Consider the following 26,168-nt stretch of genomic DNA (forward strand, 5'->3'; position numbering starts at 1 on the left):
AAAGGACAAGATTACAAACACAAGGAGGGAAAATGGGGCAAAGCGGGAAAAAGAAATGCTACCCCTCCCTCCCTTCAGTCACTCCACAAATTATTAACAGCATTTTTCTTCCCTCTACACTGCATGCATACGGTTATTATTTCATAATATATACATGCCCAAACCAATTTATTTGTCCATCAACTGTTTTAAAAACTGTGATAGCTCTCTAAATGTTGTACTAATACAAGGTTATAAAGTGGGAGGGAGAAAAAGAAAATATTTTTTAAATGGAAAAAGTTACGCAGGACAATTCTACCACCAGAAATTCAGCAGGCAAATTGTTCTCTCATAACTTTTCCTATTTTCACTGTAATTAAAGAAGACCACCCACACTGGCCCCCCTCTAAATATCATACTGATAAGAACTAAAGATGAAACTGGCCAAAGGCCTTCTAGTTCTTACAAAGGCCAACAAGGTACCCACATGAGTACTGCTGTGCTCAGGTCCTGCCACTGGGGTACCCGGTTGGCCACTGTGAGAACAGTATGCCGGACTGGCCTGATCCTGCAGGTTTCCTCTCATGTTCTCAAGCCCACAACCAGGAGCTGCATATTATACTGAACCAGATCATGAAGAACCTAGCTACTGGGTCAGGCCAAAAGAACCCATCTGGCCCAACATCCCAGGGTGAAATTTGCCTGGCACGTGTTTTACACCTTCCTGCCCCCTTAATATTGTGCTCCTCAGAAACATCCCCCCTTAGCTTTCCCAGATCCCAGCAACACTTCCAGTCTCTCCCCATGAGCCCCCCCCCATGCACACACATACATATATACTAGGCACATCCCCTCATACGCAAACCCAATTACTACCAGCGCCCCCGACCCCCTGGGGAAAAATACGATTCTTTCCAAGCCGCCGCCACCCCAATCCCACTGCCTGCTAAAGTACGGTTTTTTTATTTAACGCTTTTTATGGATTGCTTTTTAACTCAAGGCTCCCAAAGCAGTGAACGGCACTATCTATATACAGCGGTACCTCGGGTTAAGAACTTAATTCGTTCCGGAGGTCTGTTCTTAACCTGAAACTGTTCTTAACCTGAAGCACCACTTTAGCTGATGGGGCCTCCTGCTGCCGCTGCACCGCCGGAGCATGATTTCTGTTCTCATCCTGAAGCAAAGTTCTTAACCTGAAGCACTATTTCTGGGTTAGCGGAGTCTGTGACCTGAAGCGTCTGTAACCTGAAGCGTCTGTAACCCGAGGTACCACTGTGTATGTATGTGTGTGTGTGAGTGTGTATATATATATATATATATATATATATATATACACATATACACACACACACACACACATTAACAAATGTAACAAAATACATAATAAAAGTATTATTCATAATTATTCATTCTCCTCCCCCTTTCCCACCCCTAGTGCAGCACAGACGCCCCAGTGGGAAAGTACCCCTCCTATAGATTCTGCCCCATGAGCCCCCTCAGAAGTAGGCCATCCACTTTGAGCCCCCCCACCACCACCCCCAACCCCCCTGCCTCTCCCAGATTTGCCCCCTCCACCCCCCACCACTGGCGTTCGCCAGGAATAAGCAACACCTCATTGCCACCAGTCCGCCTCAAACCCCCACAGCCCCCCACCACCAAAACAAACCACTCGCCTGCTGCTGCCCCCTTTGTCTCACTATTTTGTGCGCAACCCCCAAAAAGCGCACCCCCAACCCAAAAAGCGACCCCCCCTCCCCACAATTAATGAGCCCTGTGCCCTCCTTCATTAAAAAGAGCCCCAGCCCCACAATTACGCACCCCAGCGACAAAATCCCCTCAGAGCCGGTCTTCCTCAGCGCGACCTCTCAGCCAAACTTGGGCTTCTTTCGCTCCCGCATTTTTTTTCTCCCCCGCCCCCTTCCCCAACCGCCCCGCCTCCTGCTCCGGCTTTTTTAAAGCTCTCTCTCCACCTCCACCACCCATTGGCTGAGTCGCCGGATAGCGGCGGACCGCATTGGCCGCCGCTTATGGCGCCGCCCCCGTCCCCGCCCACCCCTACCAAAAGCAAGTTCGCCTGCGCCACGTTTCCACTGCGCGAAGCGCGTCTCTCGTTTCCCTTCTCCCTCGCGGACTTGGAAGGCGCGCGCCACAAAAATTGAAAAAAACCGCCCCCGGCGCGAGGGTTGGACGGGAATTTGAGAGGCTCTCTCGCGATATTATGTAAAAGAGCAGACAGAGGGGGAGGCGGGGCAGGGAAGGGGGAGCTTTTTGCTTCGGAGTTCATTTAAAGGGGCAGGCGGAAAAATAAATATTCATCATCATCAACAACCACCTTAATTTTAAAAAGCTATTGAGATTATGGAGGGACTTTCTGTAGTAGCACCACGGAAACTGAAATCATTTCAGTTGCCACTCTAAACTCAATTGCATAAATCCCATTTCAGAAATAAATGGCATTTCCTTTGCCTTTATGCTATTTAACTTCGCTTTAATACATTAAAAATGTACCCGCACACACAAGAATAACGGAAAATAAACTACCTAGGCTGACTTAGCTCTGTTAATTTCAGTGGGTCTGTTGCAAAGAGAATTTACCTGGATGCAAGTCACCCAAAATGAAAAACTGGATACTTATTTATCATTATCAATTAATTCATTAAAATGATACATCTTCTGGACACGCCTAAAAACAAAAGGCAGTTAAGGCTGCAACTCTGTGATGGCTTATTTGGAAGTAAGACTGATAGTTCCCTTAAGATTAAAATGAGCAAGCAGTTTCATTAAGTCCAGCAGGTTTCTTTCTTTTTAAATATTTTTTTTATTAACAATTCTCCCCAAATACAGTAAAATTACAACTGCAGAAGATGCAAATTGAATTAAGCCCAGAAGGTTTCAACTGACAAATGCAATCTCAGGATTGTTGATTACATTAACACTTGTAGTTGGGACAAAGGAAATGAATAGAATAGATCTTAGTTCTTATTCAGCTTTTTGCTCCTTTAATGCAGTAAGCCTGAAATTCCCAGAACAAAGACTAAGGCCACATTCACGCCATGGGTTTAAGGCACTATGAGGCTGCTTTGAACAATCACGAGTTGGTAGGAGACCCCCTATTCCTCTCCCAGAGATCTCTGGGAAGAAAGATCAATTGTTAAACCACTCAGGGAATTGCATAACACCCACAAACCGTAGCTTAGCAGGAGAGCACTTTCAATGCATGCAGAACTTCTCAGGTTTGATCCTTAGAGTCTCCAGGAAAGGCTGGAGGGGGAGAACAAAGTAAACCACCTTTGAGCTTCTTTTGAGATAAAGGTGGAATAGGAAGGAGGGAAAGACAGGTTTCTGGGTTTGAGGCATGGATGCCCAGGTACCAAGATGGAGCCTGACGTCTCCACCATCTGGAGGTGAATGCCTTGGGAATCCTTGCATCCTGACTGTTTTCACACATCCTGTAGAATTCTGTCCATTATATTTCATCTGTACAATCATAATGAATTTTAGGAACCAAAAAGCCGTATAGAAAAAATACAACTTTTGAGCCGTCTGATCCCCAAATGGCAACTAGACATTCCGTTTTGGCGACTGTAACCCTGGTTTAAGGAGCCATTTGGCGCCTAGCGTAGACGTATATGAGAGTTTCTAACACTGGTTTTAGTGTGTTGTCAATCACTTTGAGGTTTTTTTTCTCTAAAATATTAAGTGCTATAGAAATTAAATGAATAATAATAATAATAATTATAATAACCACCCTACCAGGGGAATAGCAGCTAGATATTCCATTGCAGCAATCATAGGTAAAAGGATCCCTGACCATTAGAAGAAGAAGAAGAAGAAGAGTTTGGATTTGATATCCCGCCTTTCACTCCCTTTAAGGAGTCTCAAAGCGGCTAACATTCTCCTTTCCCTTCCTCCCCCACAACAAACACTCTGTGAGGTGAGTGGGGCTGAGAGACTTCAAAGAAGTGGGACTGGCCCAAGGTCACCCAGCAGCTGCATGTGGAGGAGCGGAGACGCGAACCCAGTTCCCCAGATTAGGAGACTACCGCTCTTAACTACTACACCACACTGGCTCTCCAGTGACCGACTCTGGGGTTGCAGCGCTGATCTCGCTTTATTGGCCAATCATAACCCAGGTTTAGAGTGCAATTTGGCAATTAGCATATATATCCGAGTTTCTCACACTGTCTAACCACTATGCCACACTGTTGGCACTGCAACTCCCATCATCCACAGCCAGATTGGCCAATAGTTGAGGATGATGGGAGTTGTAGTCCAACATCATCTGGCAACCCAAGGTTGAAGAGCACTGGATTAAAGGATCCAAGGGAGAGATAAACCAATAATGTCCTCATTAATTTGGGTTTACGTAACCTAAACAAAGGGATGGGGGTGGCACTGTGGTCTAAACCACTGAGCCTCTTGGGCTTGCCGATCAGGTCGGCGGTTCGAATCCCCGTGATGGGGTGAGCTCCCATAGCTCGGTCCAAGCTCCTGCCAACCTAGCAGTTCGAAAGCACACCACAGTGCAAGTAGATAAATAGGTACCACTCGGGCGGGAAGGTAAACTGTGTGTCCGTGCGCTGCTCTGGTTTCGCCCGAAGCGGCTTAGTCATGCTGGCCACATGACCCAGAAAAACTGTCTGCGGACAAATGTTGACTGCCTTGGCCAGTAAAGTGAGATGAGCGCTGCAACCCGAGAGTCGTTCACAACTGGACTTAACTGTCAGGGGTCCCTTTACCTTTAACCGTAACAAAATACCCCCCAAGATATTACTGCAAAGGTCAAAAGCTGGAGCTGTGGAGGAGAACATCCTCTCCACTTCTGGAACAACAAGATCAGCCTCTGCCAACCTCCTGGTTGGACTACAACTCCCATGAGCCCCCAGCCAGCATGGTGGCGAAGGCTGAAGCAGAATTGCAAGCTTGCTGCCTTCATGTTCTGGAAGCTGGTTAATTACACTTCCTCCTGTTACAGCCTGCAGTTGGAAAACCGCAAAAAGCATCAGTTTGTCTGCAAGCCCCACCAAAGCGCAGCTGTCTATAAATAGGGACAGGCCTGATTGCTCCATGACCAAAACAAAAAAATAAGCTTTAGAAATCCCTGTCTCACTTTCCTGCAAAAAGCAACACCATTGTTGCTCGCACCGTTTCAATGGCAACCTGGGCTGAAAAAGGTTTGGTCTCTTGCCATTCCCTCCAAGGGGCTCCCATTTTATCTTCACAACATCCCTTCCAAGTGGGCCAGGTGTGGGGACTGCTGTCTCCAGAAGTTGGGGTTGAGGATGGGAGTTTGCAGCTTAGCAATGCCTGGAGGACCACAGACTCCTCGCCCCTGCAGCAAAAGGATTCTAAAATGTTCACCAACTGCAGCTGTGTCCTGAGAAACTCACAAGCAACCCATGAGTGCAAACAGCCCTTTCCTGCTGTTTCCCCCTCATCCATTGCATGGGGTTGGACTAGATGACCCTTAGTGTCCCTGCCAGCTCTAAAATTCTTTGAATACTCATATTCCTTTCAAAAGCCACCCTCAGCCTGGGGGTATTCAATGGGTTGTATTCAATTATGCCCTGCTCAGAACAGACCCACCAAAAGAAAATAAAGCTAAGTTAACTCCAATGGGTAAGAGCTAGGGGTGAACCAAATGGAGGAAAAAACTGAATAATATTATAATTTTAGAATACTTAACTGTGAAGATACATAGAATGAAAGCGTTTAAGGTCAGTGAGAAAGAGGAGGATTGGTTTGAGAAGATATTGAATGATTTGAGTAGGTTTGAACAATTTGGGGCAATTAAAATGTTAAAAGTTAAATAAACCTTGTGGAGGGAGGAGTGTTAAGGTATATAGAAGGGTACATATGGTTGATTTGAATATGTTATTATGGAATATTATTGAATATGTATATTATTGAATATGTATATTACTGAATATTGTATACCCAATGTATCAGCCACCTGGGGGGTTTCACTGTTAGTGTTTTGGTGGTTGCTAAAAAATAATACATATATATATATATATATAAAAGTTCACTCCAATGGGTTCTAGTCAGAGTTCAGACATAGGCAAACTCCGGCCCTCCAGATGTTTGGGACTACAATTCCCATCATCCCAAGCTAACAGGACCAGTGGTCAGGGATGATGGGAATTGTAGTCTCAAACATCTGGAGAGCCAGAGTTTGCTTATGCCTGCCTTAGTTCAAACCATGCTCTAGGGAGCCTTGTATCAGCACAAGGGGCACATTCCCTCTGGGAAAGCCTACTGCATGCAAGTGGCGGACGGGGGCTAAAGAGGGCAGAGCGCCACAGATGTGAGCCTTGTTTTGTACAGCAGAGAACACAAAAAAGGCAAGTGGTTTGCACAAACACACCCCTATGTCTCCCCATCATGGCAAGAAAAAAGGCATGATCAGAGCACAAGAGCACATCCCAGCCAGACGAAAGGACATGGAACTGCCTGGAAAAGGAGTATGACTTGGGGAACATTCCAAGAGCCAGAAACAGGGACATAGAGGGCTGGCATTCAACTTCCTGAGTTCTTGGCCCTAACTCAAAGGCAGGCATAGGCAAACTCACCTCCAGATGTTTTGGGACTTCAACTCCCATCATCCCTAGGCTAACAGGACCAGTGGTCAGGGATGATGGTGAAGGGCCTCAGAAATAGAAATTCCAGCATGCTGTTATCAAAGCCACTGTTACAAGACGGGCAAGGCCGTAGCAGGCAGACAAACAAAGAATGAGTAAATTAAGAAGTGTTAACCTTCAAAAGGAGAAACATGGAATGTTAGAGCCTGATTGGAAAAGAATGTAAAGTCTCACTCTCTGTTTTTTTGTATAGTAGTCTATAAAAAGTGGGCGCACCCTGACTGGGGTGTGCAGATTGCGAGCTTATCGCTCTGTACCTTTGTTCTGCATATGCATTTCAAATAAATCCTGTTGAATCCTGCAAGGTTGGTTGCCACTTTGTGTGAATCTGTGCTCCGGGGACCCAATAGCAGATATGGAACAGGTCCATCAATGGGAGTTGCAGTCCCAAAACATCTGGAGGGCCGAGTTTGCCTATGCCTGCCCAAAGGGTTTCCCTAACACAGAAACCAGATGCAAGGAGGACAGGAAACAGAGCTGCCTTGGCAGGCATTTGTGCAACTGGATCTCGACGGCACATTTTTGGCCCAACACCACACACACCCCGAAACCTTTGTCTAATGCAGTCCACGAAAGCTTCTCTCTCAACAGCAGCGCAATCCTGCACATGCCTTTGCAAGAGAAAGCCCCCAGTGAGTTAAACGGGGAAGCCACATCGAAAGGGACCACAGGAAAAGACAGACCATTGGGCCTATCTAGCTCTTGGAACCTGAACCTAGAACCTTATGTATGCAAAGCTTATTTTAACCTTTGATTCCTCCTTTTTAAATTCATTATAGCTGATTTTCTCAGCCGCACTGTATTTATTTTCATTTCCTGGAGATATTCTTCATATGGAATTGATTCTTAGTGCAACTCTCCCCATTTGGCCAAAGATGTAATATATTAAAAAAAGATGAGCCGCATCCAGCCGGGAACCCATTGAAGCAAATGGACCTAAGTTAGGCAAGTTCATCGACTTCTCAATATGCGATCCTTTGCATGCCTAAGCAGAAGGAAATCCAGTTGAATTAAATGGCCCTTACTAACCAATAGGTGTATGCACCCGTTTTCTTAGGAATAAGTCCCATTGAACTCAATGAAACGTACTTCTCAAAAACTTAAAATTTTCAAGGGGAAGCAAGACTGACTATTGTGCAAAAGGCTGGCAACAATCATACGCCCAGAAGCTGTTTGTTTCTGCTAAAACAGGCTCCCCCAACCTCAGCCCTCCAGATGTTTTGAAACTGCAATTCCCATAATCCTTGACCACTGGTCCTGCTAGCTAGGGGTGATGGGAGTTGTAGGCCAAAAACATCTGGAGGGCTGAGGTTGAGTAAGCCTGTGCTAAATCTGAGGTGGAGCAAAGCAAACCTTGACCCTGTCAATTTCAGTGGGATTTCTAGCAAGCTTTCTTCCAAAGACTCGGGGGGGGGGGTTCCAACTTTAGCCACTCAAGAGTGGATCCGTTCATTGGCGTGGTCAGGATTTATTTGGGGAGGGGCAGGCTTTATGTCTGGGAGGGCAAAACCGAGTTATCTGCCACACAATTGGTCAGTGAGTTCTTTTTATTTATTTATTTATTTATTTGATTTAAGGGGGGCAGCTGCCCCGCTACCCATGGATCCATTGAAATCAATGGGTCTACTCTCAGTGTGGCTAACATTGGCCATTACCCCACATTGATAATAATACAGATGCTATGCTACTTGGGAGCAAATCCCAGTACAGTGGTACCTAGGGTTAAGTACTTAATTCGTTCCGGAGGTCCGTACTTAACCTGAAACTGTTCTTAATCTGAAGCACCACTTTAGCTAATGGGGCCTCCTGCTGCTGCCGCGCCGCCGGAGCACGATTTCTGTTCTCATCCTGAAGCAAAGTTCTTAACCTGAAGCATTATTTCTGGGTTAGCGGAGTATGTAACCTGAAGCGTATGTAACCCAAGGTAGCACTGTAAACCTAATTGGGACCTCCTTTCCCACTTGAAGGCATGACCAAACTTGGCCCTCCAGCTGTTTGGGGACTCCAATTCCCATCATCCCTGACCACTGGTCCTGTTACCTAGGGATGATGGGAGTTGTAGTCCCCAAACAGCTGGAGGGCCAAGTTTGGCCATGCCTGTATGCAGAGGGTTTCGCTCTGTACCACACCACAGGGATGACGTGGAAGTCCGTGCACAGGTCTATGTGGTTTTCCCTCCCTTCCCATTCATTGCAATGAATGCGCCTACTCCAGGGTATGTTTCATGAATGCGTGTGGCCGTTTTTAAAAAATGTGTGGTCAGCCACCCACGCTGCAGCCCTTACCCTACAACGATCTGGGAGTTAAGTCCATCTGGCTTAACTGAGTAGACTTGGAAGGGCAGAATATAGACTCTGCTTAAACAACGAACAGTATATTAGCACTATATTAAAGTTAAGAGAAAATTGCAACTTATTTTCCCGCTATTGGATTCACACCCTGACTTTGAGGGTGACGGGGGGGGGGAGGAATTGCAGCACCCCCACCCCGCTGGCAGCCGACCCACCCCGCAAACCTCTCCTGCAATGCTAGGCAGCACTTACCTGGGGGCAGATCGCCTTGAGATCCACCACACGCTCCAAAATTGCTTTGCGGATTTCTGTCTTAAAAAGGACACTCACCTGGTTTGCTTGTCTTTTTTTAAAAAAATAAAACTTCTCTCTCTTTCTCTCGGCTCTGCTTCTTTGCAAATCCGAAGACGGGGAAAGCGCGCCTTTTCCCCTTCCTCCGATGGAAAAATTAATTAAAAATAAAAATAAAACTGTATTACTCAATCCCAAATGCTTCCGTTTGATCCAGGTATAGATCTCACGTGGCAATATTATACATATTATATTATATATATTTTATATGTATATATATATATATATATATATATATGTGAGTGTCTATAAAAAAAAGCTGGAAGCGAAAGGTCACCCGCAACTGGAGCAGCCCGCGCAAAATGCTCCTTTTTTACGCCTCCAGTCTTTAGAGTTTGGCGGGGAAAGTTGCTGTGGGCCGTTCGGAGCCTCCTGATTGGTCGGCGGTGGCGGGAACTGGGAGGAAGTGGGCGTGGCTTCATCCCGGCTCACTTGCCATTCCGGCCTGCCGCATGAGTGCGCATGCGCGACGAATAATAGCTCAGGCATCGACTGATCCAGAGATTACTTAAAACGCTCAGCTTGACTCGATCATCCCAGCTCTGGAAGCTGTTTTGCTTTCGCCTCATGAGGTTGCAAACCCTCTACTCACGTACCTGGGCGTAAGCAGTGTTCAGTTCAATAGCAGTTGCTTTTGAGTAGGGATGTGCAAAAGTTAATTTAGTTTGCATTTAACAATGAATTTATCAAATTTGCGTTTTCTGGAACTGTGAAAACACCACCCATTTAAAGCAGAAGTCTTCTCCCAAATAATATTTGGAATTGTATTATTAAGTGTGCTGGGAATTGGACCCCTGACCATTAGGTCCAGTCGTGACCGACTCTGGGGTTGCGGCGCTCATCTCGCTTTATTGGCCGAGGGAGCCGGCGTACAGATTCCAGATCATGTGGCCAGCATGACTAAGCCGCTTCTGGCGAACCAGAGCAGCGCACGGAAACGCCGTTTACCTTCCTGCCGGAGTGGTACCTATTTATCTACTTGCACGTTGACGTGCTTTCGAACTGCTAGGTTGGCAGGAGCAGGGACCAAGCAATGGGAGATCACCCCGTCGCGGGTATTCAAACCGCCGACCTTCTGATCGGCAAGTCCTAGGCTCTGTGGTTTAACCCACAGCGCCACCCGCATCTTACTTGGTTGCTTTTGATCAGTCCTTTAGGTCAAGTTTCCTCACTTTTCTTTTTTCATTAAAAGCTGAAACACACACACACAGAGCCCTAACAGAGATGAACTGGTGGGGAAACCATAAAAAAATACAAAATAGTGTGTGTCATTTTAACAGGTGAATTTCTTCAAATTTCTTCAATGAGGGGTCTTAAAAAATATGATTTTGGGAGTGAAGAATTCAAATCTGCTGCTGTTTTTGTGACTGAACAATGTTTAGCTTAGTAAGTCTACATTTGATGAAGAAGCACATAAACTGTTTCCGGGAAACCAAAGAATTTTAATTTTACCCTGTGAAAATGTCAGGCAATGCTAAATAATAATATGTAACTGCAGTTACTTGGAAATCATTTTTAATTATTTCTTTGCAATTTTACCCACATTTTACTTACCAGGCAAAACTAAATTACTGTATATTAATTTAACCAAAGTTCCCAAGTCATGTTACAACTTTTTGGCACCTCTCATTTTTTGGAATTTGAAAGCTGAAAAATTCAATGCACCCTAATACAACCACAATGGGAAAATATTTCTAAGTATCTTGTTTTGTCTAGCATGCCAGCAAAGTTTTAAAATGTTCTGCTTTATGTCAAACCTATAGACTTCAGAGTGCCTTGCTAATTAAGCATGCTGACTTGCTCAAAATGGCTAAATCCCATCATTTAATTTGCATAGAGGCCTTTTGGTCTTCCAGTATTATCCTTCCAATGTTATCTTGACTACCATAATCATATCAAAGAGTGAAACTGCTGAAAGAGTCAAACATGTCCCAATTGTATTCATTCAGGATCTTGAAGAGAGGCAAAGGCATTACTGAAAGTCTTAAATCTATTATTATTTTTATTAAATTTACTCAGCAATGCTGATTGTTGTTATCAGCACAATTGCTGATATGAGGAGTCACTGTGCTAATTTTGTAAAAGTTTAAGCCCTAATTTAACTGTCGTGGACTGTGCTTTTTGCATTCATTGCCAATTAGCATTCTTATCTCCCCCTTCATTCCTGGCAGTTTGTTAACTTTTCATGCATCTGGTGAAACTTTTCATGCATCTTGGGTCCTCTAGCCTGCAAAAGCTTGCATCAGAACACATTTACTTCTTATAACAAAGGCCAGTGTAAAATTAAGTGTTAAAAGCCTGCACACATCACTACAGGGGTTAATATAATCATCTCAGCAATAACCACCATTTGTCAAATATTTAATTATCACTGATAAATAACAAGTCTCTTAAAAGGCACTGTGAGGCTCTTTGATTTTCTTTGTTGCCACACTGGAAATACTGGAACAATTTGTTGAGCAAAAAAGAGAAAAAGATGATGGATCTCTAAAGGTAAAGGGACCCCTGACCATTAGGTCCAGTCGCAGATGACTGCGGTTGCGGCACTCATCTCGCTTTATTGGGCAAGGGAGCCGGCATACAACTTCCAGGTCATGTGGCCAGCATGACTAAGCCGCTTCTGGCGAACCAGAGCAGCGCGCGGAAACGCCGTTTACCTTCCCGCAGCAGAGGTACCTACTTATCTACTTGCACTTTGACGTGCTTTCGAACTGCTAGGTTGGCAGGAGCAGGGACCGAGCAACGGGAGCTCACCCTGTCGCGGGGATTCGAACCGCCGACCTTCTGATCAGCAAGCCCAAGAGGCACAGTGGTTTAGACCACGGTGCCACCCGCGTGGTCTACTGGGGATTTATTATATAGAACTGCGGTGTCCTGAGTATGAGGTTCCTGTCTCATGTCTCCCACAGAGAACAAAACCTGTGAGGCTGAACTTAAAATCCCAGAAATGTCACACCCGCGCTATATATTTAAAACACATTTCTACTGTGTTAAGAATCCTGGAAATTGTAGTTTACCCCCAGCAATGCTACAGTCCCAAGCACCTTTAACAGACTTCCCAAGGTTCTTTGCGGGGGAGCTATGCACTTCAGGTGTGCTTTGGATTCATGGGGTGGAAGGATTTGGCAGGTCAGAAAGGTAACCCATTGTTGGCATCCATCAAGAGACAATGGATTCCGCCTCCGGGGGTTAAGTCAAACCACTGTTAGCCAGGGCCGTCTTAAACATATCCGGCGCCGTGGTGCACAGATCTCTCTGGCACACACACACACACACACCCCCACTGTTTCCCAGAGTTGTCAACCTTGACTGTTTTTTTAGGGAGTGGACACCACACTTACACAATATCTCTAATAAGCCCTTAGAACAAAATAAAATGAAAAGGCAGAAGAAAGTCTAATGTAGTCCTCAATTCCAAAGCAAGACTCAGCTGTTCTTCTAATTCATCCTCATGATTCAAATCACCACATATCAAAAAGTTAAAGCAACCACCAGTTTCTTGTTCTTTAAATTAATAAAGACACAGACAATGAAGTTCCTGGCCAATTTGTGTTTAAGTACAAAGCTGACCTTTTCAAATATTGTGTGTGGGGGGGGTGGAAAGCAGTGACATCCTGAACCTAAAAAGGACCCAAAACTTGGGTCACAAAGGCTGCAGGCCTAACTGCACTTACCTGAGAGTAAGCCCTGCTGAATCTAATAGGGCCTTAAAACCCTGTCCCTCACCAGAGGTACGTGTCGTTATTCTTTAGTTGTTTAGTCGTTTCCGACTCTTCGTGACCCCCTGGACCAGAGCACGCCAGGCACTCCTGTCTTCCACTGCCTCCCGCAGTTTGGTCAAACTCATGCTGGTAGCTTCGAGAACACAGTCCCACCATCTCGTCCTCTGTCGTCCCCTTCTCCTTGTGCCCTCCATCTTTCCCAGCATCAGGGTCTTTTCCAGGGAGTCTTCTCTTCTCATGAGGTGGCCAAAGAACTGGAGCCTCAGCTTCAGGATCTGTCCTTCCAGTGAGCACTCAGGGCTGATTTCCTTCAGAATGAAGGAAATCAGTATCTGAAGAAGTGTACATACACACAAAAGCTCATACCAATAACAAACTTAGTTGGTCTCTAAGGGGCTACTGTAAGGGGTTTTTTAATTTTGTTTCGACTAGGGAAGACCAACATGGCTACCTACCTGTTCCTTCAGAATGGATAGGTTGGATCTTCTTGCAGTCTATGGGACTCTCAAGAGTCTCCTCCAGCCCCAGAATTCAAAAGCATCCATTCTTCTGCCATCAGCCTTCTTTATGGTCCAGGTCTCACTTCCATATATCACTACTGGGAAAACCACAGCTTTAACTATATGTATCTTTGTCAGCAAGGTGGTGTCTCTTGTAGTAGCCAGAGGTACTACCCCTCCCCTAACACCCCATAACTCCCCATACCAAGTAACTTGACTATTCAAGGGCTTTAAATGGTGTCACTATTGGGTTCCCTGTCAGGAGTTCAGCCTACACTCGAGTAGGACCCTGGCAGAGACACATGCCTGACTGGCATGTTCTCTCCCTCCTGGTTGATCGTTTGGGAGCTTCAAAAGCTTTCTTCTTCCTGAACATCACAGTGACCGATGCCAACAGACACACTTAGGGATCCGCAGACCTCAGCAAGTCAGCATTTTGGCTAATCTACTTTATTTACATAAGAACACACACGGAGCACTGCAACATGGCTCCCTCTCTCTCTAGCATCAAACAGCAAAGAGAAAAAGAACAAAGGACAATAGTCCCACTTCATGGAACACAGTAACACATACATCCTGTCTCCGTCACTTCCCACTCTGTGGAGTCAAAACATACACCGTCATGTGAAAGACAACAATCCCATAACTGCAATCATGGAGCAGGAATTCTAACATTCCCTCTGCAAGCAGCTGTTCTTTCTTGAAACACACTGTTGTGACGTCACAAGCCCCTTTGACATCATCCAACGCAGCCCTTGCAGGGATTCTAGACATCGGAGGGAACAGTCTCCGGAGCTCCTTCCGGGCCACCCATGTCGGTGGTGAAGTCTATCGAGCTGGTGATTCCGAAGGATGTGTACGTAGCCGGCTCAGTGGTGGAAGGGCAGCTGGTTCTCAGCCTCCACAGCACCCTGGTGGACCCCCTGGTGAAAGTCGAGCTGATCGGAAGGGGCTACCTTGAGTGGATCGAAGAGACCGACGTCGAGAAGGACTACAGCCAGCCCGGGACCTGCGTCAACAAGGCAGATTACGTCCACAAGACAAAAACTTTCAAGATAGAGCGTGAGGAAAGAGGGTTGACTGTTGCTGCTTAAACCTTTTATTTGTGCACAAAAAATGGGGAGACAGATCTTAATAGGAAAAAAAAGTTGGGACCATACTGTTTACAATTAAAATGCTGGCTGTTCTTACCTCATTTACAGGTTTAAAGGGTTCTACAATGTTTTATTTGTCTGATGGACACTGTCAATTATGGGTCAGATCTACTATGTAATATTCTAGGCAGGGCACCAAACTGTAAGGGTTATATTCATAGAGAATCATATTCTTTTAACACGTAATTGAAAAATGTGCATGACATCCTCTTGCATTTCTGTGAAAAGAATATGATTCTCTATGAATATAACCCTTACAGTTTAGTGCCCTGCCTAGAATATTATATAGTAGATCTGACCCATAATTGACAGTGTCCATCAGACAAATAAAATTTTAATTGTAAACAGTATGGTCTCAACTTTAAAAAAACCTTTTTATTTAGCAGGAGCAGTTAAGGGATGGGGGGGCAAGGGGTGTGAAAAGAGAGCCAGTGATGGTGTATTGGTTGCACTTAGGAGACTTGTGTTCAAATCAGCCACAACGCCCTGGTCCAGCCGCTGCCTCTCAGCCTGACCTACCTCACAGGATTGTTGTGGGGGGTTAAATGAGGAGGGGGACAGCCACACATGCCCCCATGAGCTCCTTGGAGGGAAGGGAGGGATATAAACATATACCTCCTTGCAGCCAAGCAAGATGCCAAACGTATTGCTCCACTTTCCTTTGGATCCCATAGCATCATAGAACTGTGAAATAATAATAGAATCAATTGAATAATTCTTAAATTATAACAACACAACAAGATGGAAGAAGTAAAATATTGAGATCACACATTGGTGAAGGGGAGTGGGGGGGTATATGGGAACCTATAATATCATTTATAATATAATTTGTTAATTGCGTTGTATTTACATACAGCCAAGGGAAGCCTAGAGCAATTAGATATATTTTAATTTAGGTAATCTATGTAATAGGCTTATGTTAGAAAATGAATATGGATTTTGAATTTGATGTTTGTAATTTTGTTTTGTTTTTTTGGAGGGGGAGGATAATAGAATTGTGAAGCTGGAAGGGGTCCTAAGAGTCATCTAGTCCCAAACTTGAGAGCCAGTGTGGTGTAGTGGTTAAGAGTCTCGTAATCTGGTGAACCAGGTTCGCATCTCCGCTCCTCCACCTGCAGCTGCTGGGTGACCTTGGGCCAGTCCCACTTCTCTGAAGTCTCTCAGCCCCACTCACCTCACAGAGTGTTTGTTGTGGGGGAGGAAGGAGAATGTTAGCCGCTTTGAGACTTCTTAAGGGGAGTGAAAGGCGGGATATCAAATCCAAACTCCTCCTTCTTCTTCTTCTTCAAACTGGCTGTTACCACCCCTGGGGGGGGAGCTGGCATTATCCGGGGGGGGGGGGCATTAGTCAACTCAGGTGCAATTGGGAGACGTTGAATAAAATAAGGGGGCAGTGGAAGCATAAAGAAAGAAAAAGAGTTTTAAAAACCATTTGTACATGTCCTATCTGTTGTATAATGACTCTTACTGATGTAACATAGAGCCAAACATTAATAAATTGATGCGGCGCACCAGGTTCATCCTTCTCATTAGGGTTATTTTTAATGTTATTTAATAATTTTATAATTGTACAACACCACCTTTCTTTACTATGTTGTAGGACATAAGTAGAGATATAAATACATAAAAGAGCACAAAGTTGTCTGTTCAGTCGCAGTAGATTTCCAGGGCGGGCACTGAACAATTATTATTTTTTTCTGAAAAGGGGATGGTAGGCCAAATCAGTTTGGGAACTTCTAATCTAGCCTCTAGTTTCTAATCACGCGAGTGTCACTGTGGTCTAAACCACAGAGCCTAGAGCTTACCGATCAGAAGGTCGGCGGTTCGAATCCCGTGACGGGGTGAGCTCCCGTTGCTCGGTCCCTGCTCCTGCCAACCTAGCAGTTCAAAAGCACGTCAAAGTGCAAGTAGATAAATAGGTACCGCTCCGGCGGGAAGGTAAACGGCATTTCCGTGCGCTGCTCTGGTTCACCAGAAGTGGCTTAGTCATGCTGGCCACATGACCCAGAAGCTGTCTGTGGACAAACGCCAGCTCCCTCGGCCTGTAAAGCGAGATGAACACTACAACTCCAGAATCATTTGAGACTGGACCTAACCGTCCAGGTGTCATTTACCTTTACCTTTAATCTAGCCCAACTCCCTGCAAAAGCAACTCAGGAAGCTGCAGTTACAAGTTGCCTGTCTCTGCAGCCACAGCAGGCGCTGTGATTCTCCAGTCCCAGAGGTGCACTCTGCTGTTATCTCAAGAAGAGATGCCAGCAATTTTTTAAAAAAAATTGCAATAAATAAACAAGGCCCAGGTTTGAAAACGAGACTTCCCTCCCCAGATGTGGATTGCAGGACCTGATAATGAACGCAAGAGGGCCTCTGAGCACAGGAAGAGAGCCATTATAGCTGAGAAGTCATCATAACAAGTTCCCTAGTATCTTTCACAAAATGAGCACCTTGGCCTCCAGGCAGAACCAAAATAAGTGTGTAAAAGAAGGTGTGCCGAATTAACTTGATTGCAAGTTAGCTTGATTGCAAGTTAAGAATTAACTTGATTGCAAGTTAATGGGCTACAGTCTCCCATGGGCTAGACAATACTGAGCTAGCTGGACCAGGGGCCTGGCTCTGTCTATTTGTATTTGAACCAGGCTTCTATTCAGAACAATGAGGACTGGAACCTTACTTTAATTTTAGGGGAGGGGCTGTAGCTCAGTGATAGAGCACAGAAGGACCCGAATATTGCTCTAGCCTAGTCCTCACAGGGACAATTTCAAGCCAGTGACTTCCCAGGGCTCACACGTCACAAAGAGCTCCAACCGCAGAAAACGAAGAGAAAGTGAGAAGAATTTCTTTTTGGCCTGCAGGGAACTGGCTGGGTCCGGGTGTCCACCCTTTTGATTTCCACTTCGTCTTGCCTCCCAGGATCCCTTCCACCTTCACTAGCCGGGTCGGACGAATCAGCTACTTCCTCCAAGGCGTCTGCGCAACGAGGGAGCTTATTCTCCGGAAGCAGAAGAAGTACCTGCTGGTTCAAGGGATCTCCGTCTTCAGGCAGGACGTTGTCATATCAGAGGTCAGTCTCTCAGAGATGCAGGTCCAAAGCGAGTTGCAGTGCAGGAGGGCTGGACTACATGAGCCCATGGGGATTCCTTCCAACGCAACAGTTCTATGGGTCTACGACTGAATCCTCCCTTCCCTTCTTCAGCTTGGCCAATTTCCGTTTTTCCGCTATCCACGGACACCACAAATCTTCTAAAATTTCGAGTCCATTATTATTATTATTATAGTCGTACCTTGGTTTTCGAACAGCTTGCTTCTCAAACGTTTCGGCTCCCGAATGCTGCAAACCCGGAAGTGAGTGTTCCTGTTTGCAAACTACCGTATTTTTCCATGTGTAAGACTAGGTCCCCCCCCCCAAAAAAATAGTAAAAAAATTAGGGGGCGTCTTATACATGGGGCGCCATCTCCCCCCATTTTCTTAAATATGAGTCCCCCAAAATAGGGGGCGTCTTATACATGGGGGTGTCCTATAGACGGAGAAATACGGTATTTTTTTTGGAAGCTGAACTTCCGAAGGGGCTTCCTCAGCTTCTGATTGAGTGCAGGAGCTTCCTGCAGCCAATCAGAAGCCACGCTTTGGTTTACGAACATTTTGGAAGTCAAACGGACTTCCGGAACTGATTCTGTTCGACTTCCAAGGTACGACTGTAGTATTATTATTATTATTATTATTATTATTATTATTACTACTACTACTACTACAGTGGCACCTTGGTTTATGAACTTACCGGTAATCCGTTCCGGAAGTCCGTTCTTAAACCAAAGCGTTCTTAAACCAAGGTGTGCTTTCACATAGCAGCAGGGGACTCAGTTTACCAATGGAACACACTCAACAGGAAGCAGAACATGTTCTGCTTCCAAGGCAAGGTTCACAAACCAAAACACCTACTTCCAGGTTTGTAGCGTTCTTAATCCAAGTTGTTCATAAACTAAGCTGTTCTTAAACCAAGGTGCCACTGTATTATTGTTTCATATCCTACCTTTTCTCCACGGAATTTAAGGTGGCATGCACAGTTTTCCAGATCCCCATCATTTTATCTTCACAGCAACCTTGTATAGTATGTTATACTGAGAGTGACCAGTGACCAGGCCAAAGTCACCCTATGAGTGAAGACTCAACCCTGGTCTTTCCCAGGTCCTAGTGTGACACACTAACCACTACAGAACACTGCTGAAGTTTTAATGTTGTATTTGATATGAATAAGTTTCATTTATGCTCTGTAGTGGACCTACATTTTGGGGGGATAGCTCCAGAAGCGACTTTTGTCCACCTCGCTTTAGAAAAAATGGGTCTAGCAGACCCAATTTGAGTCACACGACTCAAATGGATTTTTGGTATATATTTCAACAATCTCAAAGAACCATCGTGCAAGGTTTGGTTAAAACCAGCACAGTTTTGAAAGGTTCAGCCTGCCATTTGATTCAAAAGGGTGCCCAGGGATATCCCAACATGAGCTAAAATCTCATTGATCTCAGGAACCATCATGCAGAATGTGGTTACGGTATCTCAGGAGGTGCTCAAAATGCGTAACAAACATGAGATAGATTAGATCACGCTTCCTTAACCTCGGCCCTCCAGATGTTTTGAGACTACAATTCCCATCATCCCTGACCGCTGGTCCTGCTAGCTAGGGATCATGGGAATTGTAGGCCAAAATCATCTGGAGGGCCGGGGTTGAGGAAGCCAGGGTTAGATGGATGATGGGTGATTTGGCCGCGGCCTGCTTCAGTGACAAGGAAATTCTTCTGTTTCTTACATTCACCCGGTGTTTGCATCCCCTTTTCTCCCGCTGCCCGATGGCTTTGAAGTTCCCCTTGGTGGTGGAAGTCGAGAAGGCCCTCCTGTACAACTGCTGCTTCAAGAGCTCCCCCATCACCCTGCGCCTCTCCCTTGGCAAAAACATCTACGGGCCAGGAGATGACATCACTTTCACGACAGAGATCACCAACCGGACAGGGAAGTCCATCAAGAAAGTGGTCTTTGCCCTGCACACCGTGGTCCTCTACAAGGCCTTCAACCTCCGGGCCGAGAAGCGCACTTTGGAGCAGCGTGAGGAGATGATGCGGCTGGAGTCTCACATCGGGAAAGGGTCCCCCTGCGAGACCACCAAGATCAACAGCACCCTCTCCCTGCCCAAAGTCATGTCCGTCAGCAGCTCATGGAAGTCTGACGACATCATGGATGTTGGGTACGAGTTGACAGCCACCGTCCACTTCCCTTGGTGCATGAGCACCTTGGTGGCAAAGATCCCCATCATTATCCGGAATGAAATCGCAGATGTTCAGGAATAATACAAAGAGTGTTAGGGCGAAGGATCATGGCTCCAGCACTCCAGAGACTCCTTTTACCAAGAGATGTTCATAGTTTTTGGAACCACCCAGGTGAATTAAAGTTTATGTTTACGTTTTCATGACCCTTTCTGGTTCTGTTCTTGGCTTCTAAGAAAATGACACATTGGGGACGTGGGTGGCGCTGTGGGTTAAACCACAGAGCCTAGGACTTGCCAATCAGAAGGTCAGCGGTTCGAATCCCCGCGACAGGGTGAGCTCCCGTTGCTCTGTCTCTGCTCCTGCCAACCTAGCAGTTCAAAAGCACGCCAAAGTGCAAGTAGATAAATAGGTACCGCTCCGGCAGGAAGGTAAACGGCGTTTCTGTGCACTGCTCTGGTTCGCCAGAAGCGGCTTAGTCATGCTGGCCACATGACTCGGAAGCTGAACGCCAGCTCCCTCAGTCAATAAAGCGAGATAAGCGCCGTAACCCCAGAGTCGGCCATGACTGGACCTAATGGTCAGGGGTCCCTTTACCTTTTACACACACACACACACACACACACACACACGTATATAGTGAGATTTATGTCTGTTTATTTTGGGGGAGCATCAGCTGCCTCAGGAGCCTCTTTGAGGTCCAAAAGTCAGGGTAGAATGAAATCATTTTGCAAGCATAAGAACATAAGAGGAGCCTTCTGATTCAGGCTAATGATCAGACTGTCTTGCCAGAGTGGTGCATGCTCTAGTTATCTCCCGCTTGGACTCCTGCAATGCGCTCTACGTGGGGCTACCTTTGAAGGTGACCCGGAAACTACAACCAATCCAAAATGCGGCAGCTAGACTGATGACTGGGGGCGGCCGCCGAGACCATATAACACCGGTCCTGAAAGACCTACATTGGCTCCCAGTACGTCTCTGAGCACAATTCAAAGTGTTGATGCTGACCTTTAAAGCCCTAAATGGCCTCGGCCCAGTATACCTGAAGGAGCGTCTCCACCCCCATCGTTCAGCCGGACACAAGTTCAGCACTGAGGGCCTTCTGGCAGTTCCCTCATTGCAAGGTTACAGGGAACCAGGCAGAGGGCCTTCTCGGTGGTGGCACCCACCCTGTGGAACGCCTTCCTACCAGATGTCAAGGAAATAAACAACTGTCTGACTTTTAGAAGACATCTGAAGGTAGCCCCATTTAGGGAAGTTTTTAATGTTTGATGTTTTATCGTGTTTAATATTGGGAGCCACAAAGAGTGGCTGGGGAAACCCAGCCAGATGGGCAGGGTATAAATTTATTATTATTATTATTATTATTATTATTATTATTATTATTAATGGCCCACCTAGTCCAGCATCCTGTTCTCACAGTGGCCAACCAGATGTTCCAATTGGAAGCCCACAAGCAGAACCCAAACTTGTGATTCCCAGAAACAGGAATTCAGGACATTACTTCCTCTGATGGTGGAAAGAGAATGTGGTGATTGCGGCCAGCAGCAATTGACAGGCGTATCTGCCAAGAATGTGTCCAAACCTTTTTAAAGCTATCCAAGTTGGTGGCCAACATTATCCATCCTTTTGATGCTCCACCCCATATCTGGCCATCCTCGAAGCACGAATTATAACTGCACCTCCCTTCCACCCACACTCGTAAGAAATCAGTTGTTTACTTTTTCAGCACCCTGCATAAAACCTTTTTTGTTTCGTTTAGGCAAGCTTATCCAGATGTGCTTTATCTCTTTTTTAGCTGCTTTTGACGTTAAATGATCTTTTAAACGATTTTAAGTACAGTGGTGCCCCGCAAGACGAATGCCTCGCAAGACGAAAAACTCGCTAGACGAAAGGGTTTTGCGGTTTTTGAGCTGCTTCGCAAGACGAATTTCCCTATGGGCTTGCTTCGCAAGACAAAAACGTCTTGCGTTTTTTGCAAGTTTGTTTCCTTTTTCTTAACACCGTTAATACAGTTGCGACTTGACTTCGAGGAGCAACTCATAGAACGCGGTGTGGTAGCCTTTTTTTGAGGTTTTTGGCGATTTTTGAAGCTTTTCCAAAACTTTTCCGACACCGTGCTTCGCAAGACGAAAAATTCGCTAGACGAAAAAACTCGCAGAACGAATTAATTTCGTCTTGCGAGGCACCACTGTACCTATTTTTCAGCTGGATTCTTATCAATGATTTTAACATTTTGCTTTATATTTTTCTAAACAGCTTAGAGGTTTTGTTTGTTTGTTCACAATCATGCAGCATTTTGTTAAAAAAAAGGTGATCATTGTAACAGAGGAGATTTTCTCACCACTGACAACAGGGTTCTGAGGTTGATCGTTGGTGACCCCCCCCCCGCCTCAAATCAAGGGCTGCAAACACACCATAAAGAGGGGATGTGGGTGGCGCTGTGGTCTAAACCCCTGAGCCTCTTGGGCTTGCCGATCAGAAGGTCAGCGGTTCGAATCCCCGCAACGGGGTGAGCTCGTGTTGCTCTGTCCCAACCTAGCAGTTTGAAAGCACACCAGCACAAGTAGATAAACAGGTACTGCTGTGGCAGGAAGGTAAACAGTATTTCTGTGCACTCTGGTTTCCATCACGGGGTCCCATTGCACCAGAAGCGGTTTAGTCCTGCTGGCCACATGACCCGGAAAGCTGTCTGTGGACAAACGCCAGCTCCCTTGGCCTGAAAGCAAGATAAGCGCCGCAACCCCATAGTCGCCTTTGACTGGACTTAACCGTCCAGGGGTCCTTTACCTTTTTTTTTTTTTTTTACAGTAAAGCATACCTTTGACACATAAACAGATCCCTGGAAGCTGTTATTTGACCCTCAGAGAACTATGGTTCCCAGCACCTTTAACACACAGGAATCAGGGGAGCTGTGTGCTTTCAACTCACCCTTCACTTTCATCTGCAGCTGCCCATATATGCTGGAGCTTTTGGTGAATCTCAGCTTTCAGAAGTGGGGTTTGCATGAGTTGACCAATCAGGGACTGCTCGATTCCCTGCCTCTACCTGTCTCTGTCTGTCTGTCCGTCTCTCTCTCTCTCTCACACACACACACACCTGAAGATGAGAGGTCTCATCTTCTGAGGGAACAGAGGAGCAAGCACAGCTGCCTTCCTTTTTTCTGTAGAATAGAACAAGAAATAATAATAATAATAAATTTTATTTATATCCCGCCCTCCCCAGCCGAAGCTGGGCTCAGGGCGGCTAACAAATCATTTTCTTTTCAATGAAGATGATGGATTTTTCGGAGCTAGCTGACCTGACCGGAAGAGTCCGCGGCCAGAAGGAGGAGGAGTACCAAGACGAATGGAAGAAATTCAAAGATTATTTAGTCAAATATGTTAAGATACAGTGGTACCTCTGGTTAAGTACTTAATTCGTTCCGGAGGTCCGTTCTTAACCTGAAACTGTTCTTAGCCTGAAGCACCACTTTAGCTAATGGGGCCTCCCGCTGCTGCCGCACCACCGGAGCACGATTTCTGTTCTCATCCTGAAGCAAAGTTCTTAACCCGAGGTAATATTTCTGTGTTAGCGGAGTCTGTAACCTGAAGCGTATGTAACCTGAAGCATATGTAACCCGAGGTACCACTGTAACTTAAATAGAATTACCGGTACTTGCGAGTATCAGATTGGCCTAGGATTTAAATATGTGATGCTGTAGAACACTATGGATAAAAGTCAAAATGAAAAGAAAGAAAGATGTTAATGGACCAAGTAAATTTATGTGAAACTAGTTTTGGAAAACTGCCACAATGATTTATATGGAAACTCAGCCAGGGGGATTCGAGGAAGTCACCCAACAATAACAAAAGTGGATTTTTTTTACAGTTTGGATATATGTTGTTTGCTTGTTTTTCGATGTTTTCTTTTTTTGTTTGTGGATATGTTTGTTATAAATTTGGAAAACTAATAAAAAAAGAAAATAAATCATTTTCTATTCAGGCTGGCTATTTCCTGCAACAAACAACATTATGATTTCCTCACCGGCAAGCCTTCCTCTCTGCCTGTGTTTGCAACAGGTAAAGTCTACTCTCTAAAACCAAGATTGCCTAGCCCTAACCGAAAGGGCTTCCATAGGTAATTGACCCGGATTATCCCATTTATACGCCCTTGTTTGGGGAGCGGGGACTCCTCCTACTGGACGGTTCTGGGATCTGTCACCTCTCACCTAGTTTCAAAGTCCAGGCAACCACTGCAATGAGCAAAGCGCACTGAAAGTTTTGCAAGGCGGTGCTGCGATTCGTACAGATGTTGCAATGTCCCACCCCCAGTTGTTGCTCCTGGGAAGCTGTGGGAAACTCCCTGGCTGAGCTCCTCCCCTTCCACCCATCACATGCCTCTGGCAATTAGCTATATTAGAAGATTTCAGGCGCGTCAGCTGAGCACAGGACTCGTCCGGGGCCAAGAGGAAGAATCATAAAGAGCAGGTAAGGCTGGTGGGGTATTGTGCTGGGACAGGGGCAGCTTAATGGAACTCACTGGGAGACCTTGGGGACCAGCCTCTGTCTCTCAGCATAACCTACCTTTCAGGGTTGTTGGGAGGAGAAAATGGAGAGGGGGAGAACCTCTTCCTTCCATGGGAATCTGGGATAGAAACTGTAATGGCAGCCCAGAAAATAATATGGTGAGATGTAATTGTGCTAAATAGGTACATAGAAATGGGACGACATTTCTATGGCGTCCGAGAGAACCAGGAGGGTTAGCCTAAGCTTGGAAGAACTTTTTGTGCCTATTTAACAATGGAAAAAAACAGGATTTCCCCAGATCTGTCCCAAAGAGGCACTTTGCAGATTGGTGTTGTGGGTCTGTGCCTGAGATCTTTGAAACGTCTAGCAACGCCCTTAATGGGGGTTGTGTTTTACCAGGCATGCGGGGGGGTGGGGGGGGTGCAAACTAGAGCAGTCCCCGATACTGCACAAGCATCCTTCGATCTTTGTATCATCACTCATGTCTCAGGAACATCCAGTTTAAGACTACAGTACTGCAACTCAGCCTAGAGATGTGATGTCTTTGAACCACATTTGGAGGAAATGGAAGCCGGTTGCAGGATTCCCCTGCTAGGTTGAAGTAACTGGAATATAATATCATCCTGGTTTCCACTGAGGTGACCAGCTCCCACCATCGGTCGCTGAGCCCAATTCAAAGGGTTGGTTGGGTTTTCAACTTTTAAAACCATAAATTAGTCCAGAAATCGGGAAGATCCTCGCTCTCTTATGCCTAATTCCTTAGATCAGGGGAAATAATAGGACCACTGTATTCTGCCTTGGTCAGATCCTACCTGGAGTCCTGTGTCCCGTTCTGGGCAGCTCAGTTTGAGAAGGATATCGACAAACTGGTCTTGAATCGAGCTTTATAGGGAACACTTGAGGGAGCTGGGGATGTTTAAACTGGAGAAGAGAAGACTTGAGGAGTGGTAGGCTAGCCACCATAAAATATCTGAAGGGCTGTCATAAAATCAAGTTTGGGCAGGACTCAAACTAATGGTATCAAATGACCATAAAGGAGATTCCATGTAAACATTAGGATGAACCTCCTGACACTAAGAGCAGTTTGACGAGTGGAACTGACAACCTCAGAAGATGGTTGCGGGTTTTTAAGCAGAGATTGGATGGCCATCTGTCAGGAATTTTTCAGCTGTGATTCCTGCATTGCAGGGGGTTGGACTAGATGACCCTGAGGGTCCCTTCCAGCTCTAGAATTCTATGGTTCTATGAATATATTATCATCTCCTATCCCCTTCCCCATCTTCCCACTATCTGATGTTTGCTGAGTGTCGTATGTGGGTTGAGGGTCTTTCAAGTGGTGGCATGGGACCCTTGGGATGAACTACTAGATCAGTTCATTGAAGTTCACAGAGTTAGGTCAGGAATCTCTGAACTACACCCGAAAGTGGTTTCCATAATTGCCTGGTGAACTTAGCACGTATTAAATTCATTTTGGGGCAGAACTTTGAAGGATTTCCAGTTCAAATTCATTCTTTCACATTTCTGGCTCTTTACACTCTTTCGAACCTTGAACCTTAAAGATCAGAACTGCTGCTCAGACGTTTCATTAGTCCTGTGTGAAATCCATACTTTGGCACAGCAGCTTAGAACATTCTGAATAGCTTGCACCCTTTTCTTGCTACAGCCAGGATGGGGAACCTGCAGCCCTCCAGATGTTACTGGACTCCAGCTCCCATCAGAACCAGTCAGAATAGCCAGTGACCAGGGCTGATAGGAACCGTTGACTT

The 26,168-nt window shown here is 45.7% G+C and overlaps 3 protein-coding genes across 8 annotated transcripts in view; 2 read left to right on the forward strand and 1 right to left on the reverse strand.

Annotated features, from left to right (window-relative positions):
- The window catches only part of UHRF1 (ubiquitin like with PHD and ring finger domains 1), a 33,476-nt gene extending 23,961 nt beyond the window's left edge, over positions 1-9,515 (reverse strand). The window contains exon 1 of one of the 3 annotated variants that reach the window (XM_080988851.1): positions 9,242-9,515. The gene's annotated coding sequence lies outside the window, so the exon portion shown is untranslated. Of the gene's footprint in view, positions 1-1,797; positions 1,908-2,038; positions 2,132-9,241 lie in introns of those variants that run through there. The other 2 variants (XM_080988852.1, XM_080988850.1) reach the window with 2 other exon arrangements.
- LOC308467332 (perilipin-3-like) overlaps positions 1-26,168 on the forward strand; it is a 175,117-nt gene that overhangs the window by 129,777 nt on the left and 19,172 nt on the right. Inside the window, exon 1 of one of the 3 annotated variants that reach the window (XM_080988977.1) lies at positions 24,272-24,363. The exons of the other annotated variants lie outside the window; for them this stretch is intronic. The gene's annotated coding sequence lies outside the window, so the exon portion shown is untranslated. Of the gene's footprint in view, positions 1-24,271; positions 24,364-26,168 lie in introns of those variants that run through there. 3 annotated transcript variants of the gene reach the window in all.
- On the forward strand, positions 14,232-20,100 carry ARRDC5 (arrestin domain containing 5). 2 transcript variants are annotated; one of them, XM_080989160.1, is made up of 3 exons: positions 14,232-14,559; positions 17,549-17,699; positions 19,496-20,100. In XM_080989160.1, exons 1-3 carry the CDS (start codon positions 14,297-14,299, stop codon positions 19,976-19,978), a joined length of 897 nt encoding a protein of 298 aa, XP_080845286.1. In that variant the 5' UTR covers positions 14,232-14,296; the 3' UTR covers positions 19,979-20,100. The 2 variants fall into 2 exon arrangements, with proteins under 2 accessions (XP_080845286.1, XP_080845285.1); XM_080989159.1 differs by having other exon boundaries at positions 14,234-14,546; positions 17,491-17,699.

The sequence above is a fragment of the Podarcis pityusensis genome (genome assembly GCF_964106645.2).
Source record: "Podarcis pityusensis genome assembly, chromosome: 18".
NCBI lineage: Eukaryota > Metazoa > Chordata > Lepidosauria > Squamata > Lacertidae > Podarcis > Podarcis pityusensis.

Coding starts and splice junctions, on each gene's coding strand:
- ARRDC5 (XM_080989159.1), top strand. CDS start 14,297: ATGTCGGTGGTGAAGTCTATCGAGCTGGTGATTCCGAAGGATGTGTAC. Junction 14,547..17,490: donor AAAAACTTTCAAGATAGAGC/GTGAGGAAAGAG, acceptor TTTGGCCTGCAG/GGAACTGGCTGGGTCCGGGT. Junction 17,700..19,495: donor AGGACGTTGTCATATCAGAG/GTCAGTCTCTCA, acceptor ATGGCTTTGAAG/TTCCCCTTGGTGGTGGAAGT.